At 39.6% G+C, this 26,987-nt stretch overlaps 2 protein-coding genes across 3 annotated transcripts; both read right to left on the bottom strand.

Annotated features, from left to right (window-relative positions):
* Window positions 1-5,381: 5,381 nt before the first annotated feature.
* cfl1 (cofilin 1) lies at window positions 5,382-10,261 on the bottom strand. Its single transcript, XM_036568705.1, has 4 exons — window positions 10,137-10,261; window positions 6,685-6,983; window positions 6,487-6,563; window positions 5,382-6,382 (listed from the first exon to the last, which is right to left on the bottom strand). Exons 1-4 carry the CDS (start codon window positions 10,137-10,139, stop codon window positions 6,264-6,266), a joined length of 498 nt encoding a protein of 165 aa, XP_036424598.1. The 5' UTR covers window positions 10,140-10,261; the 3' UTR covers window positions 5,382-6,263.
* A 1,412-nt stretch (window positions 10,262-11,673) lies between these two features.
* atl3 (atlastin 3) lies at window positions 11,674-26,759 on the bottom strand. 2 transcript variants are annotated; one of them, XM_036568701.1, is made up of 14 exons: window positions 26,655-26,759; window positions 24,757-24,987; window positions 23,985-24,119; window positions 23,506-23,610; window positions 23,373-23,423; window positions 20,973-21,029; window positions 19,708-19,800; window positions 18,307-18,445; window positions 16,210-16,337; window positions 16,070-16,126; window positions 15,629-15,700; window positions 15,037-15,228; window positions 14,699-14,938; window positions 11,674-13,717 (listed from the first exon to the last, which is right to left on the bottom strand). In XM_036568701.1, exons 2-14 carry the CDS (start codon window positions 24,958-24,960, stop codon window positions 13,655-13,657), a joined length of 1,536 nt encoding a protein of 511 aa, XP_036424594.1. In that variant the 5' UTR covers window positions 24,961-24,987; window positions 26,655-26,759; the 3' UTR covers window positions 11,674-13,654. The 2 variants fall into 2 exon arrangements, with proteins under 2 accessions (XP_036424594.1, XP_036424595.1); XM_036568702.1 differs by having other exon boundaries at window positions 26,618-26,727.
* Window positions 26,760-26,987: the final 228 nt, after the last annotated feature.

Genomic DNA, 26,987 nt, shown 5'->3' with positions numbered 1-26,987 from the left:
TAGCTTAGACTACAGGTTTGTTTCTCTCTTTAAGGGAAAATGACATTCCGGTGAGTTTTCTGACCCAGAGAAAAGGAATATTCTAAATGAGATCTCTTCTTGATCTCAGGTACTTCTTCTAGACACAGAGTTTGAATTGAGAGACGCTTAAGCCATTTTCTTCTGCTTCTGAAATTTGGATCCTGAAAAATAACTCTTTTTCTCAGTTTGATCAAAATATTGTCACAGATGTGGCTTAACTCTTTAGTGTGTGACTCATCTCACCCCAGTCTTAGCTGAATAACATGTCCATAAGAAAAGTGTAAGATCTCATCGTTTTTTATAGAGCTCTATTATATATCACACAACTCTCTCAGCAGTCTGTCAGTGTAGAAGAACTCACCAGATCACCAGAAATTCTCATAATGAAATGCTGATGTTAATCTCCTCTTTTCTCCTAAGGGGGTTTAGAATTCAGAAATCAGTGATCATTAATACAACATTGAGATTTGCTTTATTACTTCGAGACAGTATTAATAAAGACATTGTTCCTCTGGGAAGTGTCCTTTATGGACCACTCGTTGGGAGTCTTTAATGTCAATCAGAGGAGACCATCATTTCATATTTTGAGAGAAAAAAATCACCACCAATTTTGTGCTGCAGATCCAGAGCTAATTTATGGAAAGGTCAATATTTCAAAATTTATATATTTACTTGTACATCTAAAAATATCCGTATGCCATTATATGAAAATTGAACATCATGATAAATTTTTTATCATGATTTATGTATAATCCTTATATATATATATATATATATATATATATATATATATATATATATAAGGATTAAAACCTGATGGCTTTGCTTTTTAATGAGAATTGGCTTAATGGTTCTCATCATAAATCACAAGCTTCCTGCGGGTCACCTTTAGACCCCTTTAGGAAACCATCAAATACATCTGGAATCAGTCCTGGAACACCTGTTACACCATTAGAATCTTTTACATGGTGATGTAAACCCATCAGGAAATCACTAAATACCATTAGTGGCTATTGGACACCACCAGGAACCAACAGAAACTCTGAATCGTTTCTATGATTTTTTCAGCAGGGTACATGTATAAGACACGAACATACATGTAGTGCTCTGAATGTTTTTTTTTTTTTAAATAATGATGATTTTACATTTAACTTTGCTGATGGTTCTTATAATGGCTTGGCAGTGTGGAATCTTGTTTTTTAACAGGCCCATTATGTCTTTAGATTCCACTTGATATTTTGAGGGTGGTAGGCTCTTGGCACTCTAGCTAACATATTGAGTATGAAAGGATAACACTGGAACTTTTGCTGTGAGCTGGCAAGATGCTCAAACCAATATCACATATAGCAGTTGTACAAACACCAAATAAAGCTTGAGATCACAATGTGACAGTGTAGTGGGAGCTTGTGAAAGCAAAAGCTACTCTGTAAATAAATGTCTGGTGAAACTGCAACTTGTTCAACAAAAATGCATGGTATTTCAGGGTCCACGATAACAACATTGTGTTGGAGATTGTAGTACCTTATTATTGAATATCGACATGTCTAAAATTTACTATCATTATAAGTCAAATAAGTCACAACTCAAGTAGTAAAACCCAATTATGAAATTGCTCTATACCATATGCATGATGTAGAATTTTGTACATGCAGTTATCAGGCCAATTCAACTGATAATGTAAATATAGCACCTAGATGTTTGTGAACGCTGTGTGATTTTCTCAAGCGTCTAATCACTTAAAATTTACCCTAAAATAACACTGTGAAACACATTCAAATCTTTTTCAGTGTTTCAATAACTGGCATTTAGTTTAGCCTGAAACGTTTCACAGTCAAAGACACTACCTGAAACAAAAACGATTGTGACCCCTCTTTAGAGACAAAAAAGTGTATCCCATAACTGTTGATCAGTTTCAATTTTGGAGGAATATATTTTTCCTCCCTGCCAAACTCCAGTCTCCAGGCCACATGATTTCATAGAGGTTTAGGTCCAGACTAGTCTACTGTACAATGCAGTGCATAATGATATCTTACACATGCATTTTTATAGCTTTGGTTGTGCATTTCTGATTTCGTGGTCTCAAATCACACCACACTCCCACCGCCGCCTTTTTGGGTTGAGGTTCCTCTGTTGAAAAGTGTTTTGTTTAAAGTCAGTCATCATGGTAAACCTATTCTAAATTCTGGTGTCATTCTCAGGATTCATGACATGCTTTGGCGAGATGAGTCAAACTAGCCTCTATTGAAACTGTTAAATTAAGCAGAAACTGCTGTGAAGCATGTGGGCTGCTTTGCTGCCTGTGAACCTGAATTGCAGTCTTTGAGCATAAACCATAATTCATAATTTATATACGACTTCTTGGCAGATTTCTGACTGCAAGAGCGCATGCCTGGGTGAATGTGAACGTTTGCTCATTTTAAGGTTGGGTATTGTCTTGTATGTCTTTCTTTTATGGGACTTAATTCTACTCCAATGACCTTCATACCTTGAATTTGGAAGCAAATTCTGAATGAGTTATAGTTCCCACAGTACAGTTGAACATGTGATGCCTAAACCAGGGTTTCTCAACCACTGGGCCCAACCACTGAAACACCCTCTGGCGGTCCTTAGGCCAATACCGAGGGGGTGCCAGTCGTCTGTAATGGGTTTGCGATGGCACATTTTATATTTCTTTTTGACACAAAAAGAAATATAAAATGTTCTTAAATGGTGAACAAAATAATATGAGGCCTGCAAAAACAGTGACAAAAAGGTTCATCAATTTTTGACCCTTGACTCTAAACACAAAATATTCTCCCCTCTATGTTTCAGTTGTCCACTCACAACATTGTAGAAATATTCTACCTAATGTGCTACCATTCTTTGGATATTTTACATTCACTGATCCACATCACATATTGCAAGAGTGGATGTATTGTGTTAAAAGATATACGAACAATTAGATCTGAGTTTTGTTTTCCTGTAAGCCTTCATTAATACTAATGACAAACAAGTGGACCTTAAGGTGGAAGTGTTTGAGAACCCCTAGTATAAGCAACACATATCTTGGATTTGGTACACATTCTTGATGGCTGTTCTCTGTGAATGCACTTGATCTTTTCTTTCAACACAGCTGGTCAACTAACCTCTTATAGAAAAGTAGGGTAATGTACAGTGTTCCTGTGTTTTGGTAGTTTAAAATGTCCTGATTATACCTCTAAATCTATTCTAGGATTAGCTCAAGTAATGACTGTAGTGAGTAAGCATGCAAGTTTAGCACCAGCTCGAGAGCAGACAGCAACCAATCATCCAGATGTGTGGTCACTGTAAAGATTCGCGGTCCACACAGCAAAGCAGTCCATGTGAGTCATGTGATTAACTGAAACACAGCCTTTGTGTCTCAAGAAGTTTTGCTGAAAACATAAGTTTTTACAAAAGTCTGAATGGAGTTGATTTTACCTAACCACAGCCTTCAGCCTGAGTAACTCAGCTACAACTTCAAATAAGGTGAAGACGTTTATATGAGACTAAGGCCCATTATAGCTTGATACTAACTGTAGTAGGACTGAAAGCAGAAAGGGGTAGTCTCTGCAATGAAAGTACTTTTCCATGTTTTGTGCACAGATGTTGGCTGCCCTCTAGTGGCCTTCCCAAGAACACATTCATATTTTTGAGAACATACCACAACATGGCGATGGGTGATCGAGAAAACGCTTAGGTGGTCAATAGGAGTGCAACAGGAATTCAGTCTCAATTATGATGGATCAATAAAGGTAAATGGAGTACAGTGAAACAATATCATCACTTTTACACCTCAATCTGATTCTTTATGGCTTTATGGCACAGGTCAGTAGTTTGAAGGCCAAATCTAGTCGTAGTGGCAGCGTTCGGTAACGCTGACCTACCTAAACAATCCATGGATTACTTCTTAGGAACACTGTATTATGCTTCAGGTACATAAATAAGGAAGTGACAGGAGCAGCAGATCAACAATACAGTATACAGCAGTGGCAGGATTATTAGGGATATGATTGGGATTTATATTGCAATAATTAAAGGTCTGGGCTGCTTTAACTAAAAGCCTGCAGTGAGCCATTCGGGCAATTACACAAGAACGATTTTGGGAAGTGAAACCATGGTCAGCTGCAACTGCTGTTCAGACCTTTTAGGTAAAGATCCAATAACAGTCATAAGACTGTTCACAATGGCTTTATGAAACATTCAGACCACTTCACTTCTTCTAATGTGAAAAAATTTCCATTTTTTTTTTGTTTACCTTAGTCTACACTGTAATGCCCATGACATACTGAACACATTTTAGTAATCCAAACAAAAAAGGTTACATAACTATTCAGATAATTTGCTCTAAAGACCCAGAAGTTATGCTAATTTGCATTTCCTGTTTCCTTTGAATCTTTATTAGACTGACTGGGGAGCATCTGAACGGCCATCTTCAGGTCTTTTCCCATATTTTCAGTGGGGCTCTGATCTGTCCTTTGGCATTCAGTCTTGATCCTCTCAGTATTTGGTTGCTTTCTACATTCTCTCAATGACAGTCTTCCAAACATTTCTATGTGAAACATCGTCTTAGCATGATGGTAGTACCATGCTTCACCATATGGGTGGTATTAACCACATGAGCACAGTACCTGGTTTTTGCCAGATACAGTGCTGAAATCAGTGTCTGCATACTGTTAGAATCTTTAAAGTCTAAATCAGATCATTTTAATTCCCATTTAGCCACTCCATCAAAAGATATGACAGACATATTATTGCAGAGATGGCTGCCATACTGGCAGGTTTTCCCACCTCTGGTAAAGTGACCACAATCCTTCTTGGCTAGCTATGACAAGCAGCTTTGAAAGACTTTAGGTTCCAGATTTTTCCTATTCACTGTGCTCCTAGGAACTTTGAATGTTTGAGCAACTCTCTCTGACTTGGCATAACGCACAAGGTCTACACAAGCCATGGCCCTGTGTTTTTTGCTCTTATGTGCACAGTGGACTGTAGAACCTACGAAAAAGTTAAGGAGTGACCTTTCCAAATGTCCATTCAATTGAATTTGCAACAAGTGCAATTAACTACTTCTCACACATTCAATAAATCATATGAATTTAAATTACCAGAGTAGAAAGTGACAGCATAAGACGAATACCAACAAAGATTATTTTGTTTAAGAATTCCTTTTGAATGAAATATAAAGCAAAATGTGGAAAAAGTGAAGGAACACATGCATATACTGTATTTTACATACATTACTTCAATGTGAAACTTCAAATTTAATAGGCAGACCTTAAAGAGCAAGGGAACCAGTGGCCACTTCATGAAATAAAATAGTTCAGTATGGACAAACTTCATATAAAACCAGTCATAACAGGGGAGTAGTTTAGTGCCTTTTTTATTAGAGATAAGGAGACGATACAAAACATCCACTATCCAATATCCTTCAAAGCTCTGTACACAGGCTGTTCAAATACGTCGCTGCCCATCTTTCCTTCATCCCATTCTGCCTTCAATCAAACCAATTCATCAGCAGGCATCCGAGCCACCAGATCCAGAATTTTTACATGTGTAAGGAATGTGTTTAAATTTCTTGACACAAGTGCCATGGTTTTGGAAATGTTTGCAAATAAGAGCTGGAATCATTAAAAGCCACTTGGAATTTCAAAATAAGAAAGAAAGGAAAAAAAGGGGGAAGGAGAGTAATTGTGACCCCAAAATGCTATTATTGATACTTATTGTGCATCCACTCCTGAAGTAAACTGTTTTGTACTACACCTAGTCTCAACTCTACACATACTTAAACTTAACCAGAAGTTTGGCAAAAAAAACCAAAACAAAAAACAAAAAAAAACCAAAACAAAAAACCTTCATTGTATAATTAAGGTATGAACAGTATTCTGTAGATTTGATAGTTGAATAGTAACGGTTGCTGTTCAGTCTCATCCTTTCCCTTCAGTCAAGCGGAACCCGGAAAGAACAAAAACCTGTCTGCACATTTACAATTATATTTTGTTTTTATAATCATCATCCTTCATCATTTTTTAAATTATTTTTTTAAGATCTTTTTTCTTTTGTGTTTTGTTCTTTGTATGTGTGAACTGGAATGACAGCCTACTTTTTGTGGAGTTTGGAAACTGTCACTTTCAACCAACCCTCCCCACCCACAAGAACCCACCCACCAGCCCTGCAAACAATCCTGCTAAGCCCCCCTGCCCCACCAATGTCGGAATGAACAGCTATACCCCTCAAAAGCGTTGGCCTCAATCATTCAGAGGCTTCCCTTCAAGAGTGATCACTGATGATCCCCCGAGCTTCTCAGCAAGGGTCTTTCGGTCTTTGATGTCATCCAAACCGTTCACTTGCCACTCGTGCTTGATACCTGCATCACATAGGCAGAAAACGTCACTCAAAACTGTAGTACAAGTCACACCTTTTAAGAATCTTATTTAACCAAAATTAATTACTATCGTCCAAGATTCTCACCTGTGAACTTCTTCTTGATGGCATCCTTGGAGCTAGCATAGATCATCTTGCTCTTAAGTGGAGCATTTTCAGGGGCCCTGAGAGCATATTTAAAAAAATAAAAATGCTTCAGCTGCTGCATCAGGACAGTGTAAACCTATTCTAAAACATTAACTACAGTCTCCATCAGTGCTGCAAGTTATTGTGAGCATCCCTTACCAGAAGATGAAAACCAGGTCCTCCTTCTTGGTCTCCTTGGTCTCATATGTGGCATCATACAGGGCGTAGCGGCAGTCATCAGGGGGGAGCATCTTGACAAAGGTGAGGTAGGGATCTCCCTCATCTCCCTGGAGGATCTCACGGCCCTCCTCCATGATGATTTTCTTCTTGTCCTCGCTCAGGCAGAACAGGACAGCCTTCTTCCTCTTCCTCCTCTCCTCTTCATTGGCCTGCGCTTTGCGGACCTTCATCTCATTGAAGACTGTCAGCACATTCTCTTCCACTGTAACTCCGGAGGCCTGCAGGCACACACAAAGAGAAAAGAGATGGTCACATGGTATCACTATGGCACCTGCCCAATGATTCTCTATGCGGAAAGGGAAGTAAATGAGCTAATGGGTATTTGTGCACAAACACGTTTGTGTGAGGGTGAGACTAGGATTAAATCGACATGACAACCAGAAAAGCCAATCCAAATTACATTACTGACATGCTTGATCAGAAACAACTTGAACTGGAACTACCTGGATGGCAGACTTTGCAGTAAGACGTAGGAAAACACTGACGCGTGGGAAACATGAGGAGACCCGTGGAGGCCTAAACCTTTCAGCATGAACGCGTGTTTCAAGGACAGCTGGTTTAAAAGTTAGTTAGTTAGGTGACATCAGTTAGCTGTGGTTATGGTGCCACAAAGACAATTAAAACAAACTAGAATTAAGAAAGAAACCCTACACTTACATAAAAATCACATGAATAAGAAGTAAGGAGAGGCTCAACTCTGTACCTTTGAAGTATGATTCTTTTCAAGTCACATGACACTACAACCCTAAGCGAATGCTATTTCACATGAACACTGAGAAAAGGAACTACACTTCCTCATAAAGCCTGTGACAGAATCAGTATATAGAGATGGGAGTGTTTGGCTGTTCGCTAAATATACAACACATTGGTTGTTAAGAGCGATAAGCTGCAGTGTTTCAAGGTGGGTCTCTCTTATGTTACGCAAAAAAAAAAGTGAGCCTTACGTTTCCCCACGAAAGTACGTGAACAAGGCACGACCATATAGCTGTGACAGCAGGAGTGCAGAGAAAGGAGGGGCTAGTCCTGCAGCTCCTAAGCACAGGCTAACCGCACACACAATGGCGCTACTGTCAAAATCAAAACGGCCTGAGTCACATCAGCCCTATAAACCTACTCAGGTCTTCTGATTTCCATTACAACAACTAAGAGGAACAGATGAGCTCCAGAACAGAGATTTCAAACTACATCTTGGACGTCAAACCTCTCCTGTCCTGTTAAACACTGCAACCCATAAAACTATTCAAACCTCAAACCCCTGAGACAACCAACAAGTAACCCGACTCCACAAGTGGGTGTCAGTTCAGCCACTGAATAACCAGCGTATCATATTAGAACTCATTGTGGAGACGGGACTCAAGAAGGACTAGACTAGACTGAATTCTACAGGGCCAGGCTGCATCAGTGAGCCACTTTAAGGAAATGTGTGTACAAAGGGTGTGGATGGATTTGCTCAGGGGTGTGAATGACCGATATCAGCAGAGAAAACATGTTCAGACTTCTTTACTCACAAAGAAGCATCAAAAGCCTTAGAAAAATACTGATTAAACTATTTAATACTTTAAATACTTTAACAGTTCTTTTAAAATAACGTTTTAAGTACAACGGCAGGTCAGAGAGTATGTCAGAATGCTGAAAAAGAAAAAGGGCCACACTAGACGACGTCTCTCTTCCTGTCATAAAATACCAAAGGCCGTGATCAAAAGCCAAGGTTCAAGTAACAGTGCAGTATTCTCCACCTGAGATTAGACTAAACCAGCTGCATGTTGGCAAAAGAGAGAGCACTCGAATAACCAAAGGAATTACGATTCCCAGCCAAAGAAAGGCAATGGTGAAAAAACACCAGAGGCCTAACTTACTACTGTGGGCCTTCCACACATGTGCAGGGTTTAGAAACAGGAGAAAAGGGGCGACTTCTCAAACCGGAACCGGCATTTCCTTCACACGGCCGGAAAAAGAGTGAGCCCTCACTGCAAATGACTACTTCAGGTTTTTTTTTTTTATCTGCAATCTTAGTGATGATGCGGTTACCATAAACAGAGCTGGTTTGTACCAAGACCACAGCGTGAGTGCAGCAGACGATACTGCTCGCCCGCGTATATAAAACGGTGAGGAAGTTCGGGCCTCCCTCATTTCAACTGCACGACTACGACTCACTTTATACGGCAAGGAGACGATCAGGCCCGAGCGGTTTTCTGTGGAAACGTCGCAGTCTTCATAAAACCTCCGAGTATTTTCGCTGGTTTTAATAATACTGCTACTCCAAAAATAAAAATAAATAAACGCGGCGCTCGGCTGAGCTGCGAACAACCAGGAAGAACGACGTCGCAGCCGCCGATAAGAAAAACGCACTTTTTTCCTCTTTAAATGACGATTTTACGCCTTACTATTAGCACACAGGCAGTATTCGCGGTTTAAGGCTTCTCGACATACACGAGCCGTTCACGATCGACAATCTGTTCCCGATTTCGCGAGTGGACGGAATAAACCGAGCTGGTCAGTGCATTCAGGAAAGTTAGGGTGGGGCCACGGGCCAATGCAGCGCTCCCCATGTGCTAGCCACTCAAATCCACAAAAGAGACGTTTTTTAAAAAAATACACCGCTGCTTCTACAAAATAAGACGTCTACTAACTGCGTATACATGCGCTCGCTAATCGGCGAGGAAAAACACACGCTTACCGCCTCGGGATGCTCCGGATGGCCATACTGAGACAAAGGATGGAACCCGTTAGCCCGTTAGCCGTTAGCGTCGGCCGATGAAGACGATGCTTCACCGGCTCGGCGAAAACCCTGAAACCGGGCGGATTCTGGAGGCACACTATCCAGACAAAACCATGAGACTGATATCGTGCTTGAATTGTAAGGCCCACACTTGCTTAGCCAAAAAGGGAAAAATGATCCACTAAAAAACGCAAGATCGGCATTTGCTGGGCCTAAACTAACGGAAATAAAAGGGTGAGTGAGGAAATGGCGCCAGTTGTTTTTGGGTCGATTTTAGTCATTTTCACCGCATCCACAGATCTGCGACTCATGAGCAAACTTTCGACAATCGGGAACAGGCGAGTGTGTTATATTTAAGCGCCAGACAATGAAGATGTCCGTATATTTTGTAGCGGAGGTTTTAATTTTCCACATTTCAGACCAGCGGTAGCCAGCTAACGTTAGACCGAGTGAACTAGCTAGCAGGCTAAGCAGCAGTTAGCCGCGCTGCCGGAGCGGAGAAAGGCGTCAGTCGGACAGCTGGAGAGAGAAATCCGGAGAAAATCAGATCGTGTTCAGCTTAAAGACAAAACTCGTTGCCCACTAACATGCAAACACTCAAAAAAAGCTGTTATTGACAGTGAGGATGAATAATAGACGAATGCAGACATACCATGGCTGTGTCTCTGAGTGAGTCGGCGTCTGGGTGTGAATTGAATGAGCTGTGCTGCAGTCTGCTGCTCCTCGCTCTCTTGATTCAGCGCACGGACGCGCCCTTCAGCGCGCGCGCCCCGCCACGGCGGAGGGAGCGAGCGCGTCACGGGCGGTCACGTGCTTCGGGCAAGCATCATGGGACATGGAGTCCTGTCTGCTACCTCCACGAACGATACTGTATTTTGATTTAACGCAGAGAAATTAAAGTTAGTCAGCCGACAGTCAATAAATACGCGCCAGCGGTAAAACAAACAAACAAAAATAACAAACGTAGCTACTTAAGAGTTGGCTTGCTGGCTAAAGAGACCTCAGATAAAAAAATAGACGAATCATGAGTGAAAATCTGAGTAACTGTATTAACTTTTACTCCCATTAAACATGTTGTGTGGTAGTCATGAACCCATCTAACATGGTGCGAGGTATCAGCTGGTACTGGGCTGGCAGCACTGCTATCTAACAAGTACATTTGTAATTGGGGCGCTTTTGATAAGGCTGGAGGCCATTACTGTAAAATATATGCACAATAAAAGGTATTAAATGCCTGGATACTATTATGGGATGCAGTTTCGTAAAAGACAGGGATGCAGTTTACAGCAGCCACAAATTTCAAACTATGCAGCGTGTTCAAGCTTAAATCAGCTGTACTAATAATATCAATGAGCTGGAGGGGCCCTGATGAGACATATGGCGGAGCAGGAGCGAGGCTCGCTAAAGCAGACCACGTCTCCTAAACCACCAGGTAGAAGCGATTTTTGCGATATTTTTTGCCGCACTGAAAGAAGCAAATGCTAACAAGTGAAATCTCCATTCAGCATCGATTCTCGAGGCATGCGGCCGCCCGGCTCTAAAACCCTTTTGTCTGTCTCTGCCCCCTTTTTTTAAGGTTCGCTTAACTCGCTTCCAAATAAGGAAGCGAACGGTGACAGCCGTGAGCGCGCAGCAGCAGCAGCAGCCAATGCCGCGCGCTCCCGGCACCTCGCGACTCCGATCGCCATATAAGGACACGAGGAGGGCTCTGATTCGCACGGCGGTAGCGCGCGCAGCACGCGGCAGGGGGCGCGCGGCGAAACCGGAGAAATCACTAATGTGTGATGGACGGAGGGGGAGAAAAGACAAAACAAGAGAAAACCTGTCGTTTTGTTAAATGCCTCTCCGTTTGAAACCCCTAACTGACGCATCATGACTGATGCAGTGAGTAAAACCGAAGACACTGAAAAAACCGTACAGATTCTTTCTGCTTTTAAATGGTTCGTGCTCAACATCCGTCCAACACGGTGAGATTTGGCATCCGTCTGTAATATTGCGGTCACAAATGAATGCTTGTGCTTATGTAAATGAAGGCATGGCACCACTACCGTGTTAAAGACATGCACGAGTCAATGCTGACACCTAGTGTGCAAAACTTGACCTATATTACTGAATCATGCAATGCTATGCTTACATTGCAGTTGTTTATGCTGATCTATGGCACATATAAACACAACAAAACACAAGGATATGGCATGCTTGTAACTTTATTAATGGAATGCATAAGGTAATGTAACAATAAAATGCTGTATGAATGGGGTGCATGTATTAAACCCCAAATCATTAGAGCAGTTTAAGCATTGTCCTTTTTATTGACAGAATAAATGAAGTACAACACACAAAGCAGAGGCCCCAACTGAGGCTTCAAAGACATGGAATCTGTGCGGAAAAACATCAGGGAAATGTGAGTGATGGACAGGTGACCGAGATATCAGTACTCGGATCCTCATTGTCCATAACTGCGCCTTTGTATTTGGTTTAAGAGTTGCTTGTATTCAAACAAAAACAAGGTTCTCAGCCCTGTTCTTTCTCAAGTGCACAAACTGTATATTTTTCTTAAATATATTGTCTTTTGGGCAAGCAGTCCATTTTTGGAACATTTCCTTGGTTGTTAAAGGTGTAAACTCCACAAGAACTGAGGAGTGTTCAATTAAGATGCATTCATGAATTTAAAGGCAAAGGTATATTGGAATGTGTTTAGAATGTGCTTTAACAGTACTCGGCCAGCTCCCGATGTTTAAACTGATTACAATAAACAATACAACAGGGAAGCGGACAAAATAACCTTTTGGAAGAAAAAAAAGAAAAAAAGAAGAACATGACCTGTTCACCCTCATAAAACTCAACCAGCAACAGAGAAAGATGGAGACTAATAGACATGGTACTAAAGACCCAAATCCAAAACCTAAATCACTTTTCAGCACATCTATGACATGCTGCTGATCATCCCTGAGTGATCCAGAAAACTACAATGAGGCGACACAGAACTCAAGAAGACAAGCCTTCACATTATAGTGAAATTATTGCTTATCGAGGCTGTAAAATATTCAGTGATGGCCAAATGACAGCATGTCATACATATGGTCAAATGCGATTTTGTGAACACAAAACAAAAAGTAATCCTTCATCTAACTTTCAATGCTACAATGACCACACATTCTCTGACAAGTATGGTTCCCAAAACACAGGAATATGAGAACACTGCAAACACACAACCACAAAAGGGATATCGGAATCTTATACTTGGGTTTGTTGGGGAATATTGTTTGGGAGTTACATGGGTATATTGAACACAGTGCAGAGACTGCCATACTAACTCCATACAAAAAAAAAAGAATCACAGAAAAAAGAGGGAAAAACCCCAGAAAAATACATGTAAGACAGAAAGATGGAATGTGTATACATGGTCCCATGCTGGTGCCAAGATAACAAAGCTCTGTAAATGCCACGTATTGTAGTGCGGTTACATTTTTTACACAGTATAAGCTCAAGTCTTGATAAAGTCATGGCTAATCATGTACAAAGATGAGCAGGGATATATATATATATATATATATATATATATATATATATATATATATATATATATATATATATTTGGAAAAGCCTTTTGTGACAAGTGCAGTACAACAATACTAAGCATCCCAAACTGCCATTGAAGGTGCCTGCGAGTCTCACTACAAAGGGCAAAGTCTTTGGTAGTATTAAAATAAGACACTGTAAACTAATCATTTCAGCTCCTTTAAGGAGAAAAGCCCTTGTGGCAAACCACACTTGTGCCTGATATGCTGGCAGGTGATTTTGTACTTATGTGTTTGTGCTGATGTTCAGAAACAACACAATGGTTTTCACAATTAAAAGATACAATCAATACATTTCCACAAGCAACAGCACCACTTAGAAAATGTTACTACAAACTTAAACATGTAGAAAAATGGATAATAAACCCAGCTGTTTATAAAAAAAGCAGATCATTATCCGTTTGGATTGAGCAGATCAAATCTGGCATCCTGTTTGCTATGCTAAAACACACTGATTGCACCTTTTAATGAGAAGCTGTAGAAGAAGCCAAGTTTAAGTGCCATGTTTAGAGAAGTGTGTTACCAATATTTGGTGTCAAAATATGTGCAGTTTGCATCTCATTCTGGAATCTTGGATTTGTCTGAAAAGCTATCTTGATTTCTTCTCTTGTGTAACCACCTGGCCTCTTGTCTTGTTCAGCATGCCTGTAGCCTAGAGGAAAGAAAGGAAATAGTTGATGACCAAATGTGATAGACAAAAAGTTGCAATACCACAATGCTGAGTACTGTATGTCTGAGATCGTATCAGATCGAAATTCTCACCTTCAAGTATTAGTATTAAATTCACCAGAATGTAAACTGGAATAGTATCATCATGTGTTGATCATTGTTTTTAAAATGGGCTCAATGTAAACATTTTCCAATGTAACATCAGCTAACTTGGAATAATAAAATTATAATACTAGCACTATTAGCATGCTAGCCATCAACTTGAGAACATGGATTTTGCTCATATTTTTACACTCCCAAAAGAAAAAATGTAAATTTGCCTGACTTAACACATGATTCTGAATAACTGCAGACACTTGTATGAGTGCAGTGTGAGCAGAAATCACCTTTGAATCAGATAGTCTTATTATGCTTTTAACAATCCTAAAATCTGTTACTGTGCAAATTAAGTTTGATACAGAGCAATACATGTCTTTATGGAATAATTCTTGAAACAGCAGTAGACACAGCATGTCACAATAAAAAAAGAATCAAATTATCAAATTATTTTGTGGTTCAAATTATAATCCACAAAAAGGCAAATTTTTTGTATTGTTATTTTTATTGTTTGTATCAGTGGCTCTTTCAGGCACAAACTCCACTGATACTCTTACTCTTGAATTATTTACTAAATATCCTACTTATTTAAATTCTTTGTCATTTTTATTATAATTATTATATTTTTTATTATTATTACTATAATAATAATAATAATAATAATACATTTATTGAATAAAAAGTGTAAAAAAATCTGAGAGGCTGGTAACATTTGGGCATCCACCAAACACTGTGGGCAGGTGGACCACCCTGCACATAATGCAAAGTTTTTTTTATATCCTATACCACAGACACCTGTGTGACAAATTCCTTCAGGTGATGGTGGTCCAGCAAAACTAGGTTTACCTTGTGTTGTTTTTTTACATACCTGCTCCAGTAACACTCCAGCACCCTGGTCTATGGCAGAGCCGACACTTCGGTACTGGCCAGAGTAGCGAATGAAGGCCCAGGTGAGCATAGCGATCATGGCCAGCCCCAGCATACAGTCACACACAAAGGAAACACTGCCCAGGCCAATGAAAAGTAAGAGTCCGGAGAGCACATACAGAAGGCAAACCAGGACAAAAAGCACGGCTGGTGTGCGAAAAGCACTGAAAACATTCTTTGACTGAAAACGGGGGGGAGAAAGAGGGAGAAAATTTATCATTGCTATAACATAAATCATTTCTCATGTTCAAATGTACTTTTTCTTTTCATGTTTCTCACCTCGTTGTGTTTGCTGAAAGACTCCCATAACTCATTTAGCTCTGATTCCAACTGAGCCTGGTAGCGGTTGCAGAAGTCCTGCCCACCCATCTTTTTTATGCTGGCAAAGTGATGGAGAGACTCACGCAAAAAGAATTTATTTTTTTCTTCCAGAGAGTCAGGCGCTACATAGGGAAGGTCTCCACCACACACCTAGCAGAGAAAAGGAGTAAGAAGTTTTATATTTCTTTTTTCCTTTATCTTAAATAATTAAAGTTTACAAAGGGAACTTATAAATGCAACTGTAAATCAGAAATAAGAATGAGCTTAAAGCTTCAACAGTTGACAGTAAGACATTTCATACAAATTTCTAACATGATCTTTAACATGCAAATTACAAAAGTTTGAACACCCCTAGTCAAATGACATGTTTTGTAGATTTTCTAAGTGAAAATAAGTACGTATCCTCTATGGGGAACAAACTTATTATAGCATTTATCTGCAAATTTTAGCACACAATTTCTATTTATTTACTGAGTGTAATATATTGGGAAAAATGTAACACTGTAACACTAACTCTGTGCAGTCAGTCAATTCCAGGCCACATACAAACCTTCTCCATATCCTTGTAGTACTGGTCTTTTGCGGATGCCACAGCTGCCAAGTTGTTAGCTTCTGCTGTAGCCTGAATGAGTCAACACATAACAATTGTAACTTTTCTGAAGACTGGGATATGACTATAAAATAGAAACTGGTAACGTGTGGGAAGACTTGAGCCTGTATGTAGTTGCATATTCATTCTTTCAGTCAGTGGGTGATCAAAATTAAAGTAGACCATTGTTTTTGATATTATCATAAAAATGCAGTTCTCATGCAGCTAAAATTTGGGTTACTGCATTTATGTTAAATCTGTGTACATGTACAGGGTCTGTTTCTCAGAATAACAGATGTCAGAACAACACAAACTGAGTCACAGAGTCACAGGAACCATTTCAGAGCCAGTTTGAAGAGGTGCCAAAGATATGTCCAAAGAGATGTCAGGCATAATAATTACCAGTAGCATGGACTTTGGGTGTGGTAGGTCTTCTCCTTGGTATATCTTGATGTATGACTAAAATAAAAACATAGCACAAGTGAAAACTGCATAGTGGTGCAAATGCCTGAACAGGCCAGGGGTACTACATGGGTGCTTACCTTGAAGTACTCTAGCAGGCCCCTGCAGGTCACTTTGTTGCCATTGATCTCTTTCACTGCCAGTTTGTCAGGATCCAGCAGGGTTGGAATCAGGCTGCAGAGCTCTTTTTTAAACTCTGGAGCCACATCTAAGAGACAGACAGGAGAGCAAAACACTAATTTGTATGGACTGAGTGCTAATGGCCACCTTCCATTTCTTGTAAAATTTCGAGGAGTGCCTAAGCGGACAGTCCTCAGCCCTGTCCCTTCCTAAGGCCTCACCCTCACCACGCTACTTCCGTTTGCATGTTCCTGCACCTCATTAAAGTGTGTCCCAAAATGGTTAGCAGTGAGGGGAAGTGGATCATAAAACCCTTAAGAAATGAGTCAGCACTTACAGTTGTGTGCAAAGGTTTGGGTGCCCCTGGTCAAATCAGGTTTTGTTGATTGTCTAAGCAAAAATAAGTACATATCCTGTACAGAGAACACACTTCTGTACATTTCAATGTATAATTACTGTACAATTTATACTAAATATTAAAAAATAAAAATTGGTCCGTGCAAAAGTTCTGTCATATTTTATATTTTATGTCTGATTTTTTCCATGTTCAACTCAAATAAGTAGAAATTATACTCTAAAATTTGCATATTTTAGTAGCATGTGTTAACTTCTTTTCACTTAAAAATCAAGAAAACACGTCATTTGACTGGGGGCATTCACACTTTTGCTTACTGTGAACTGTGAAACCTTGTTTCCACTGATGCATCTCACAGTCCACTCAAGTGCTACTGAGCAGCAAAATGATTGTTTACCATTTCGAACACACAAAAAAAATATACAACACATCTACAGCCTACAAAATGTACACTAGAGCTGAAAAGATTGAAATCGCTGATTAAAGGTTTGGAATCAATGTTTTCAACAATATTAAACTGATTTGATTGCAGACAAGTGTATAAAATGATTCTAATATGCTAGCCCGACATCACAGGTTTCAAATAATTAGTAAGACAATAGGAAGCTTTAAATAAAAATGAAGATATTTTGTCCGAAAATGACTGAGAAAGATGTATAACTTAAAGGCATAAGTTACAATAAAATGAATATGCAGAATTAATCAATCATTCTTCAAAAGTGGAGACCCAAAAAAAATAATCAACAATCAAAACAATCTAAATACACACACACACACACATTATATATATATATATATATATATATATATATATATATATATATATATATATATATATATATATATATATATATATATAATCAGAGTCTTTGGAAAGGAAACCAGCATCAAGGTTCATATATATATATATATATATATATATATATATATATATATATATATATGCAACTGCTGCCTATTGAGAAAACAAGCTCAAGAATATTTCTACTGTCTTATGCTAACTTGCAATGATGGGTGGAATGGTAGTGTAAAGGTATCTCATATGTTATGTAATTAAAACCACCCGCAAGTGAAGTTTAACACAGAGAGAGATGCTTGCAACAAAATCAGAGTGGGTGGTGGACCAGCTGAGACAGAGCATCATTCTGAATGCAATTATCCCTGATATCTGAAAAAGACACAGAGCTTATTGAAAAAACGTAATGTTCTTAAAAGGAATGCTCAAAAAATGTCCCAATTTCCTATTCCTTTACTTAAAGACATTCGGAGTCCCAAAATTAAAATATTAATTCAAATACTTGGAACAGCACTGATGACATTTTGCAAATTTTTGTTCTCACACCTTTAAAGGGACCAAACTGTTAGCAAGTCACTACCTCATTCTTCTGTGTACTCATAACAGGGATCTCAGCTACAGACACAGAGGGCTAGTCATTTTTTGTAAACAATTTTTAAACTTTGTTCATGCACACCTAACTTAAATCACCAACCGTCAAGTACTTTCAACCAGATGTCCCAGTTGGTGTAGGGTTAAAAAAACAAACAAATAAACAAAACTGTGCAGTGGTATTCCAGGACTTGAGCTGCCTTTGGAAGTGAACAAAAATGATCAAAAAGCAAAAAGGAGTTAAAACAAATCCATGAGAAAAAAAACATGGATGTGGAACTGCTAACTAGTAAGTAACATGTAAGCAATAGGTACCACAGAGTTGGCCCTGGAAGGAAGGGCTTGTAGCAACTTTCAGGCCAGGGTGAGGTAACAGGAAGCAGGAGATGGAGGTGAAGCAGGAATGAATGTGCTGTCTCACTGTTTGCAGCTCCTCATGCTGAGAATTCTTCACCTGAATGACAAGTGGACAAGTAAAGGACTTATTGTATGTACAGAAATTAATGCAGACTCCACTGAGTCAAACTCAAAAACTGCTGTTGTAATAGTTTTTAGACAACCAAGCGTAATATTTCGAATACTGGCAGGTTACTGAATTAAGACAGTATGTCCAAAAGTATGCAAACACCCCCTGTAATTAGTGATTTCAGTTACTTTAAGGTGCAGTTAAAGTGTGAATTTGACACAGGTGTTCAAATTCTCCAAAGAAAAAGCACTGCCAATAGAATTGGGCACTCTAGCAGCTGCACATGGGCCTAAGGTCTACAGGCCCAATGCCAAGCGTTCACTAGAGGGGTATACAGCTTCCCAGCACTGGGCTGTGGAGCAGTGGAACTGTGTTCTCTGGAGTGGTGAGCTCCACCCAATACCTTTAGGATAAGCGTTTATTATCCAAAAAAAAATCGTCTAACATCAGAAGCTGATCTCACTAATGCTCCTGTGGCTGAATGCAATCAAATCCTTGCAGCAATGTTGCAACATCTAATGTTAAGTCTTCCCAGAAGAGTAGAGCTGTTACTGCAGCAAAGTGGGGACAAACTCCTTATTAATACCCTTGATTTCAGAAGAAACACTGTATGGTGTCTACAAACTACTGGACATATAGCATAGATTAGGGCTGCACAATAAATAGCATTTTTATCGTTAGCACAATTTGAGTTTCTGTGATAAACACATCACACATTACCTCACACAAGCAGTGCCAAGGTGACAATTAGAATGGCAGAGTGTAGCATTAGAAACCCACCCTCCTCTCCCACTTGGACTTAACCATACGGCTAATGGCCAATTACAAAACATGCATATGCACAGCTTATAAAATTACTCTATCCTTAAGTACTAACCTGTAAAAATGCTTAAAGCGTGATGACTATTCTCACTCACAGTGTTGAGTGTAGAATGCGCAGACTGCATGGTAGAACAATATAAAGTAGTAATGGCTACCGTCACAACAAACATGCACTTCTCATAATGCCTTAATCGCTTCTCATATTGTCAACATGATATCCAACAACTTTATCAGACATCATCTTTTATGTCTATATCATGCAGCCCCAGTACAGCTTATTATATATAATATAATTGCACTATAAATAATGAAATACATAAGAAAATCAGCAAAAAAAAAAATCCACATTATGTAATTCATAACATTTACTAGCCTTTTACTAGTTTGTTTTGTCAATGATCCAAACCACAGTTATGAACTGCACCTACCTGAAGCCGTTTATCCAAGAATTCACTGCCTCCTTTCAATCCATAGTCATACTCGTAGGGGAAGCTCCAGTCTCTGATCAGAAACATGAGTGACTGTGAAGAAGCCAGGACACATGCCGGAGAGAGATAATAAAAGTGAATGTGAGAGACTGTTGAATGCGACTTCACAGATATAAGCGCTATTCGGACAGGATACATTTTTTCCCATGGAGAGGTGCGGTAATGTAATTATTATAGTATACATGTATGTATCTCTATGATTTTAGTCTTATTCTAATCTGTCATGCCAGTTACTTTTTATGTCTGTAAAAAGTCCCTGCAGCTTTTACCTACTATAAACGAAGCAGAGAAATATCCTCAGGTTATTTCAGGACTTTACTTCATGATAGTTCTGAGATAAGGATTTGGACTAAAACTTTGTTAAAAAGCCATTCAAGGTGGAGAGGCACATGCAGGGTGTTGTAAGGCAAAATTGTACTCAAACAAAATTACAAGTGTTTCTTTCAGAACTTTTTTACCATTATCAACATTACATATAAAAACTCAGAACACGCGTGGTGGTTTCGGATTGGCTATATTTGCACTGTAGACATCATGGTTCCTGGTTCGTATCAACACCACTGCAGAGAAATTCAAGTCAGTAATTTTCTCTGAACCATTTCACATCAAACCACTTGGAATGACTTTGCTTACATCTCAGCGACTGAATTATGCAAACGTTGTGAAAAATCAGTGGAATTCCCCCTTTCTGTGATTCAATAACTTCTATATTAAGGTCAAAGTAAAAGTGTTTGTTCTTGTGGGAAGTGGAACGGGGGGATGGGGGGGGGGTCATTTTATCATGGAAAAAATATCTCATGCTGTGCCACCTAGATTCTGTGGACAAGATACTGCTTCTGTGGACCAGAATGACTTAGTAGTTCCTTCCTCTTCTCCTAAACTCCTCCCATTCTCTTTCTGTGCTGTAGTTTAGCGTAACCTATTGCACAGATTTATTAAACCATGCTAAACATTTTTTAATGGTCAAAAACTTCAAGACAGGGCATTGCAAGTGAGTCATGTGCCTCCTGTCCCTCATTACCTGCACACCAAGCCCTCAGCTCTTCCTGTTTAAATCCCTGACCCTATAATGTGATGTGATTCATAGAAATAAATGGTATCATTTTGAAATGTTGGAAAACAACCACCCTTCCTGTTCTTTAAATTGTGTGTCTCCTCTTTCTTATTATGTCATGCATTAGTATCACCAAAGAGGTTTTTCTTACCTGAAAAGGCTTTAAAAAGATTTCATCCATTGCCAGCCTGCCATACTCTGTAAACAGCTATATAAAAGACAAAATAATTATATAAATTAATGCACAAAGACTACACTAAACTGCCTCAATAGCACCACCTGGGTTGAAATCTCTACAGGCCTCACCATACAATATATTCATGACACTTGAGCTACAATACAATTCTACTGATATATTTAAAGATTTGCTAAGTATTGTGATTATGTGGGATGTGTGTGGGATGCAAATGACTAATCATTTAACCATTACTCAACACAAGCAATTGTTAACCACTGCTATCAGTTAAAAAAATATCAATCTTTCATTACCAATGAACAAAAGTTCCTATTTGAACAGACAGGTTTATCATTCAAGTTGAAGAATGATTTTGAATTGAACGCATGAGGGCACAACAGGCAACTGGGTCCACTGAACAGGCCTGATAAAAACAGCTGTTTCATCCATGTTCTCAGAGAGAAAGTGTGGAGCATGACAGTGTGAGGACATGGTGGACATTAATGGCTTTTGAGAACCACTAAAGTACACTGAGGCAAAGCTAGCCTTAGTGTAATGAAAATAGTTGATGCTATTAAAACAGGGCCAGTGCAGGGGAGCCTGGCCATTTCCTATTTCTCCCATTATATCAAAAACATGAATGCAAAATGGCAGAGGGCACCCACAAGCGAGTCCTTCATAAATCAAACAACAGCTATTAAAAAAATTACCTTCACACTTGAGACACCAAACTCCACTATTAAGAAAATATGTTATGAGTTTCAAGCAGCTGGAGCTGTGATGAACCTGTCTGAAAGAGGACGTAGGTGTATTTTTCCCCCACCCAGTAAGGATGATTCAAGAGACTAAACTTTCTGAAGTTTCAGGCTTAGATAATTGCAGGATCACCAAGTCTCCAAAACTACAATTAGACACCACCTCCAACCCCAAAAGCTTTGGATGGCTAGCCAGAAGAGAGCCACTGCTGTTGTCAAACTACAAAGGTAAACATCATTCATACACACAGATTTTTTCTTAAAATCATCATATGTGAACATTGACACTTAGGTAGAGATTTGTAGAATGTGAATTTGATGTGAAAAAGTGCGTAGACGAACGCAGTGGACGATTGCCATGGATGAACAGCAGTACCATTATGTTACAAATCAATTGTACGCCAATGCTAAGAATTTATTTTAGTAACAAATTTAGAGTGAAAGTAAAAAAAACTTTGGTTTAAACTGGGTCCTATGGTCAGATACAGCTTACTGGCCAAAAGAAAAACCCAAAAGAGGTGGGCTTGTCACAAAAAGAGTCAAGATCATGCAGTAAAGAACCCCACTGTGAAGTACGATAGTGAATCTGTCATGTTGTAGGACTGTTTTAATTTCAAAAGTGCTGGGGACTTGTTAGGAGATAGACTCCAACAAATAACATCAATTTCCAGCTTTGGAGGCGATTTCGTCACAATAATGCTGTCGCAAACAAAAAATATAAAGGAATTGTGAACAAGAAGTGAAAAACATCCAAAACGAGTGGCTTAGAATGATGTGTGTTTGTGTGTGTGGGTGTGTGTGTGTGTGTGTGTGTGAGAGAGAGAGGGAGAGAGAGAGAGAAAGAGGACATGCTACTGACGTGTTACATGTTAGATTACGTAAATTAGCATGGCCCAGCGCTCAGCTCACATATAGTAATATAGTGTGATCCGCCCTGGAATGGCAGAGCTAACTACCATGTAACGGGCAGAAAAATGGGCCTATTTCCCTTTGGAGAATGAACTTTCCATATTGCTCTCTTTACCAGCTATGAACGGCTCCCAATTCTCCCTCCTCACTGTTTAATGTGGGTTTTTTGAGGCAAAACAACGCCGAGGCCTTTTTTTAGTTGCGCTACTTTATTCTTCGAAGAAGGTGCACACAGGAGGCCCTCATTTACTTGCATCGCACACCTATCGTCATAAAATCTTTATTGTATAATCCAGTCCTCAGGGACTGCAAGACAAGCCAGATTTTTTGCTGGACCCTAACTTGCAACACAACGCATAGGGCAAACAAGGCAAAATGTGGACCGTCTCAGCAACCCTGAGGACTAGTTTGATAACCACTGGTATAATCTGACCTGCAGCTTGACTGAAGTCACACAGTCTGCAATGGAATATGGCCCAGATTGTCTTTGCAGCATCTCACGCAGTGTGACATGCAAAAAATGTATAAGCCTGCTGTTTTAGATTTCTGGTCTGTGTGTATACATATATGTGTGTGTTGCCTTATTTTTATCATATTTTCAGTGCACTGTTGTTAAACAACATATTTTTTCAAGGTATTTTTTTTACCAAGGGTGCCAACAATACTCGAGGCTTTGTGTAATTTACGGCTGGATGTTGAATAGCGGGCTGACCTGAAGCTGCTGTAGGTCGTCTTCTTGAATATTCTGTGATAAGTTATAAATCTACAAAAAAAAAAAACAATATTTATATCAATCAATACCAAAAATGCTCTGATATGAAGAAATCTGAGAGTTATGGTTGTACCTGTATCGAGCTGGTCATGGTACTGAGGGCAAAGATTGTAGCACAGTCTTTCACGGTGGACTGGTGATCAAAGGCTCCCTGGGTGTCCATAAGCAACACTGCCACCTTGAGACCAAAAAAAAAAAAGTTATAAACTGTTTATACCCTTATTGTTCACAATCAGGTGTAACATTTGACTACTAAATAAAATACAAATGATGTTAACTTTGGGTCAGTTAGCCAAATAGGGCAAAATCTTTCATTGCAGCACTACATAGACAGAAAAACCCTTTCCCCACTGCACTGATTCACGACTGCACGAACCCTGATATCAGAGCTTACACAAATTCAGATTGCTCAATCATTCTGACAGTGAGTGAAAAAAAAATCTAAATCTTGAGCCAGAAAAGCCTGAGTCATGATTAACTCTGTTGACGCTCTGTGAACATGCAGCTATTTGGGAGCGTTATGACTATCTAATCTATCTGTATGCATTGTACCTCTCTGCCATTGCTTTTCCTCACGATGAAGACTTCACTCCACAGCTGGATGCCAGTGGTCTCTGGTTCTGAGCCGCCTCTCCAAGAGAATCCAGTCAGGGGCTCATCCTCCCGCCCAAGCCAGTCCTCACTGGACTACCAAACCGAACGAAAAGATGGAAGAATTGTATGAAGAAATTATAACTTGGTTCAGATTAGACCATCTATAAAATGATGATAGTAACATGAAACATTATCCTTGTCCTGCATAGTGCTATTATGCAGTGATGTTAGAGACAGAAACAGGGCAGTTTAACATGCACATTTATAGGCTGCTTTTCTTCAAATAATAACAAAAAAAATCTAATAATTTACACAATTTTCAACTTAGCCCAAATGTAGTCGATCAGCCAAGACATGATTGGTGTCTAAAGTTTGCTTCTTCAGTTTTGCCCTCAAGCTATAAGGCTAACATAGCTATGAAGTAATGGAAGCTCTTAGCCTTACCAGTATGCACACTGCATACTAAAATCATCACACCCTAGCCTCAAACGACACCATGTTGTTAAGTAATTTTAAACACACTTTCTAATGTTGTTTCTGTCACCGTATGACAGACTGTTCTCTATAAAGACAGACAAAAGAAAAGGCAAAATTCAAGCTTCAAGGGGGCTGCTGTCTTGACTGATCAATTTCATTTAGGGTAAGTGATGGTGTTTTGGATCACTTTCAATCACGCCACACACAGTTAAATGACGTGTTTGTTTGTAAGTGCACTGGCAGGGAAACTAACCTTCCTATACATGTATCGAAGCATGAAGTCCAGGAGGAAACTCTTGCCCTTTCGAAAGGCTCCGGCAACAGACAACACCACCACGTCCATGTCTCGGACCTTAGGCGCTAGCAGTATCCGCTCAAGTGCTTCTGTGTCCAAGCCAAAAGAGTGATCCTCCTTATTAACGGTCACTATTTGGACCGCACCAGGTTCGGTACCCATTCTTGGTTCTCTTCTGCAGCACTCTGACTGTGGAAAAACAAACGCAGTGTGACTTATGACTTGTGAACTGATGAATCTGGTAAACACAGATAATGTGTATTCTAACTGATTTTGTCATATCACAAGCGTAGAAGTTATAAAATCTTTCTGGAAAGCACCATCTGGGACAATGTTGGGTCTGTTAGTTTCTTTGGTAATGTGTGATGTAGTAGCTCAGAGGTTAAAAGCAAGCTCTGCTTCTGCACTCTACTGAATGAGCGTCTTTGTTTCTGCCATTCAGACCACCCTCATCCGTGGGCAAATGAGTACAATCAACACTGCCATGCAATAATTCTGTAAAAAAAAAATTGCCTAGACGCAAGTTATCAGCTAAGAATGAAGATTCAACTAGAAATTCAGGCTAACCTGTAATAGCCTACCTTTTTGTTGCATGCCTCTAAATGACAGTAGCAGAGTGAGGTGTGGTACATAAAAACACAAGTGGTAACATGCCACGAATGTCTCACTGATGAGACTTATGAGACTCTTTTGCATGAGCACACAAGAGAGGACAAAAATGGTAACCTACCAACGTGTTCTTGCATAGGTGGTATTAGTCTTCAGTGAAATATTATGAGAAATATATGAAATATATTATTGTATAATTTTATATCCGTAAAGTACACGTGGTGGTTTTGCTTTTTGGCCATACATGGAATAAAACTAACAAGAGTAACTTGAGAGGCTGCATGTAAGACACGAAGCTGAGGTCAGCTTCTTTTCGAATTTTCCCGTCCCACTTCAAATTTAAGGTGGAACGGGAAAATGCGAACACGAAGCGGGCTAATATGAAACCAACTTCATCCTCGTGTATAAGAGATGCTGTAAAGCAGTTAATAATTTATCCACCCCAGGGGCAAAAAGCGGTTAATCTAAGTTACTGCGGAGAAAAAAATGACAAGTATTTTGGTGTGTCACCTGAAGCTACGCCCAAAGCTACACGTCCTTTGTAAGTTTGCCGTTGCTTCCTGACAGTTTTTTCCACAGTGAACCCAGAAAAGCTGGAGTGGAGCTACGCATCCTTGCTAACTAGCTGATACGTGTCAAGTTTGCATAAGAGTTGCGAGATACTACTTGAAAATTTTCATTGCTAAACAGCAACGTGTCATGTGTGAGCTACGGTACGAGCTCAAAGTCAAACGTAAAAGTTAGCCAGCTCCCTCGCAAAGCTATGATTAGTAACGTGGCTAACGCTAGTGTTGCTGTGTTGTTGTCAGACGTCTAACGTTAACCTATTCTGCTCACTCCGGAGGATCTGACGTTTCATTAATTGCGATTAATGTCCACATATTATTAGTCTGGGTCCATATGACATCAATTTACTGCCTTAACGGCACATGTGTTTAACTTATATACACACATACGGAAACGTAACAGCGCATAACTTAAATCGTTTAGCAGGCTAGCTACTCTCGATACCTGATCCCAAATCATGGTGAAAGTCGCCTTAAGCTGTAAGTTAGTTAACGCTAGCGATGTACTGTGAGCTCGCTTCACAACAAAAGGTTAAACCTTTTTAATATTCTCAGAAATACACTAAGCCTCCAACAGTGCATAACGTAAACTAAATACGTTGCTAAACTCTTTTAGAACCAAACGTTTGATTCGTCTAACTTACCCTTTATTTATCTTTTTTGTCAGGATGCTAAACTTACCACAACTGCTGTTTCTGGACAGAAGACTCAGCCCTGGTCTGGAAATAATAAAAAAGAACTTCTTCAACTGCCAATGTCTCCGAGCTGATGCGCTTTGTGGGAGTTGTAGTTTATTTGCATGCGCTCTGCTTGCATTCCCAGGCCACACCCATACGCTGTTCGAAAACCACCAAAGAACTACAGCTCCCAAGGTACCGACTAGCCATGTGTACGGTCCGACGACAGAGTGAGTGCAACATGTTTGAGAGGGCTAAGCCTTTTCTCCACTTTGTCGGAGAAGAGTTTCACATACTGAATCGTTTTTTTTCTGTTAAAATAAGAAGATTCATATTG

This window comes from Colossoma macropomum, unplaced genomic scaffold (genome assembly GCF_904425465.1).
Source record: "Colossoma macropomum unplaced genomic scaffold, Colossoma_macropomum, whole genome shotgun sequence".
In the NCBI taxonomy this organism is placed as follows: Eukaryota; Metazoa; Chordata; class Actinopteri; order Characiformes; family Serrasalmidae; genus Colossoma; species Colossoma macropomum.
This window is presented reverse-complemented; position numbering and strand designations above follow the sequence as displayed.

Excerpts from the sequence above, each read along its gene's own strand:
- cfl1 (XM_036568705.1), bottom strand. Across the intron at positions 6,564-6,684 it reads GACCTGGTTTTCATCTTCTG|GGCCCCTGAAAATGCTCCAC; the intron begins GTAAGGGATGCT and ends ATATGCTCTCAG. Across the intron at positions 6,383-6,486 it reads CATCAAGAAGAAGTTCACAG|GTATCAAGCACGAGTGGCAA; the intron begins GTGAGAATCTTG and ends TATGTGATGCAG.
- atl3 (XM_036568701.1), bottom strand. The coding sequence starts at position 24,960 with ATGGGTACCGAACCTGGTGCGGTCCAAATAGTGACCGTTAATAAGGAG. Across the intron at positions 16,127-16,209 it reads GCCTGCTAGAGTACTTCAAG|TCATACATCAAGATATACCA; the intron begins GTAAGCACCCAT and ends TTTTTATTTTAG. Across the intron at positions 13,718-14,698 it reads CTGGAGTGTTACTGGAGCAG|GCTACAGGCATGCTGAACAA; the intron begins GTATGTAAAAAA and ends TCTTTCCTCTAG.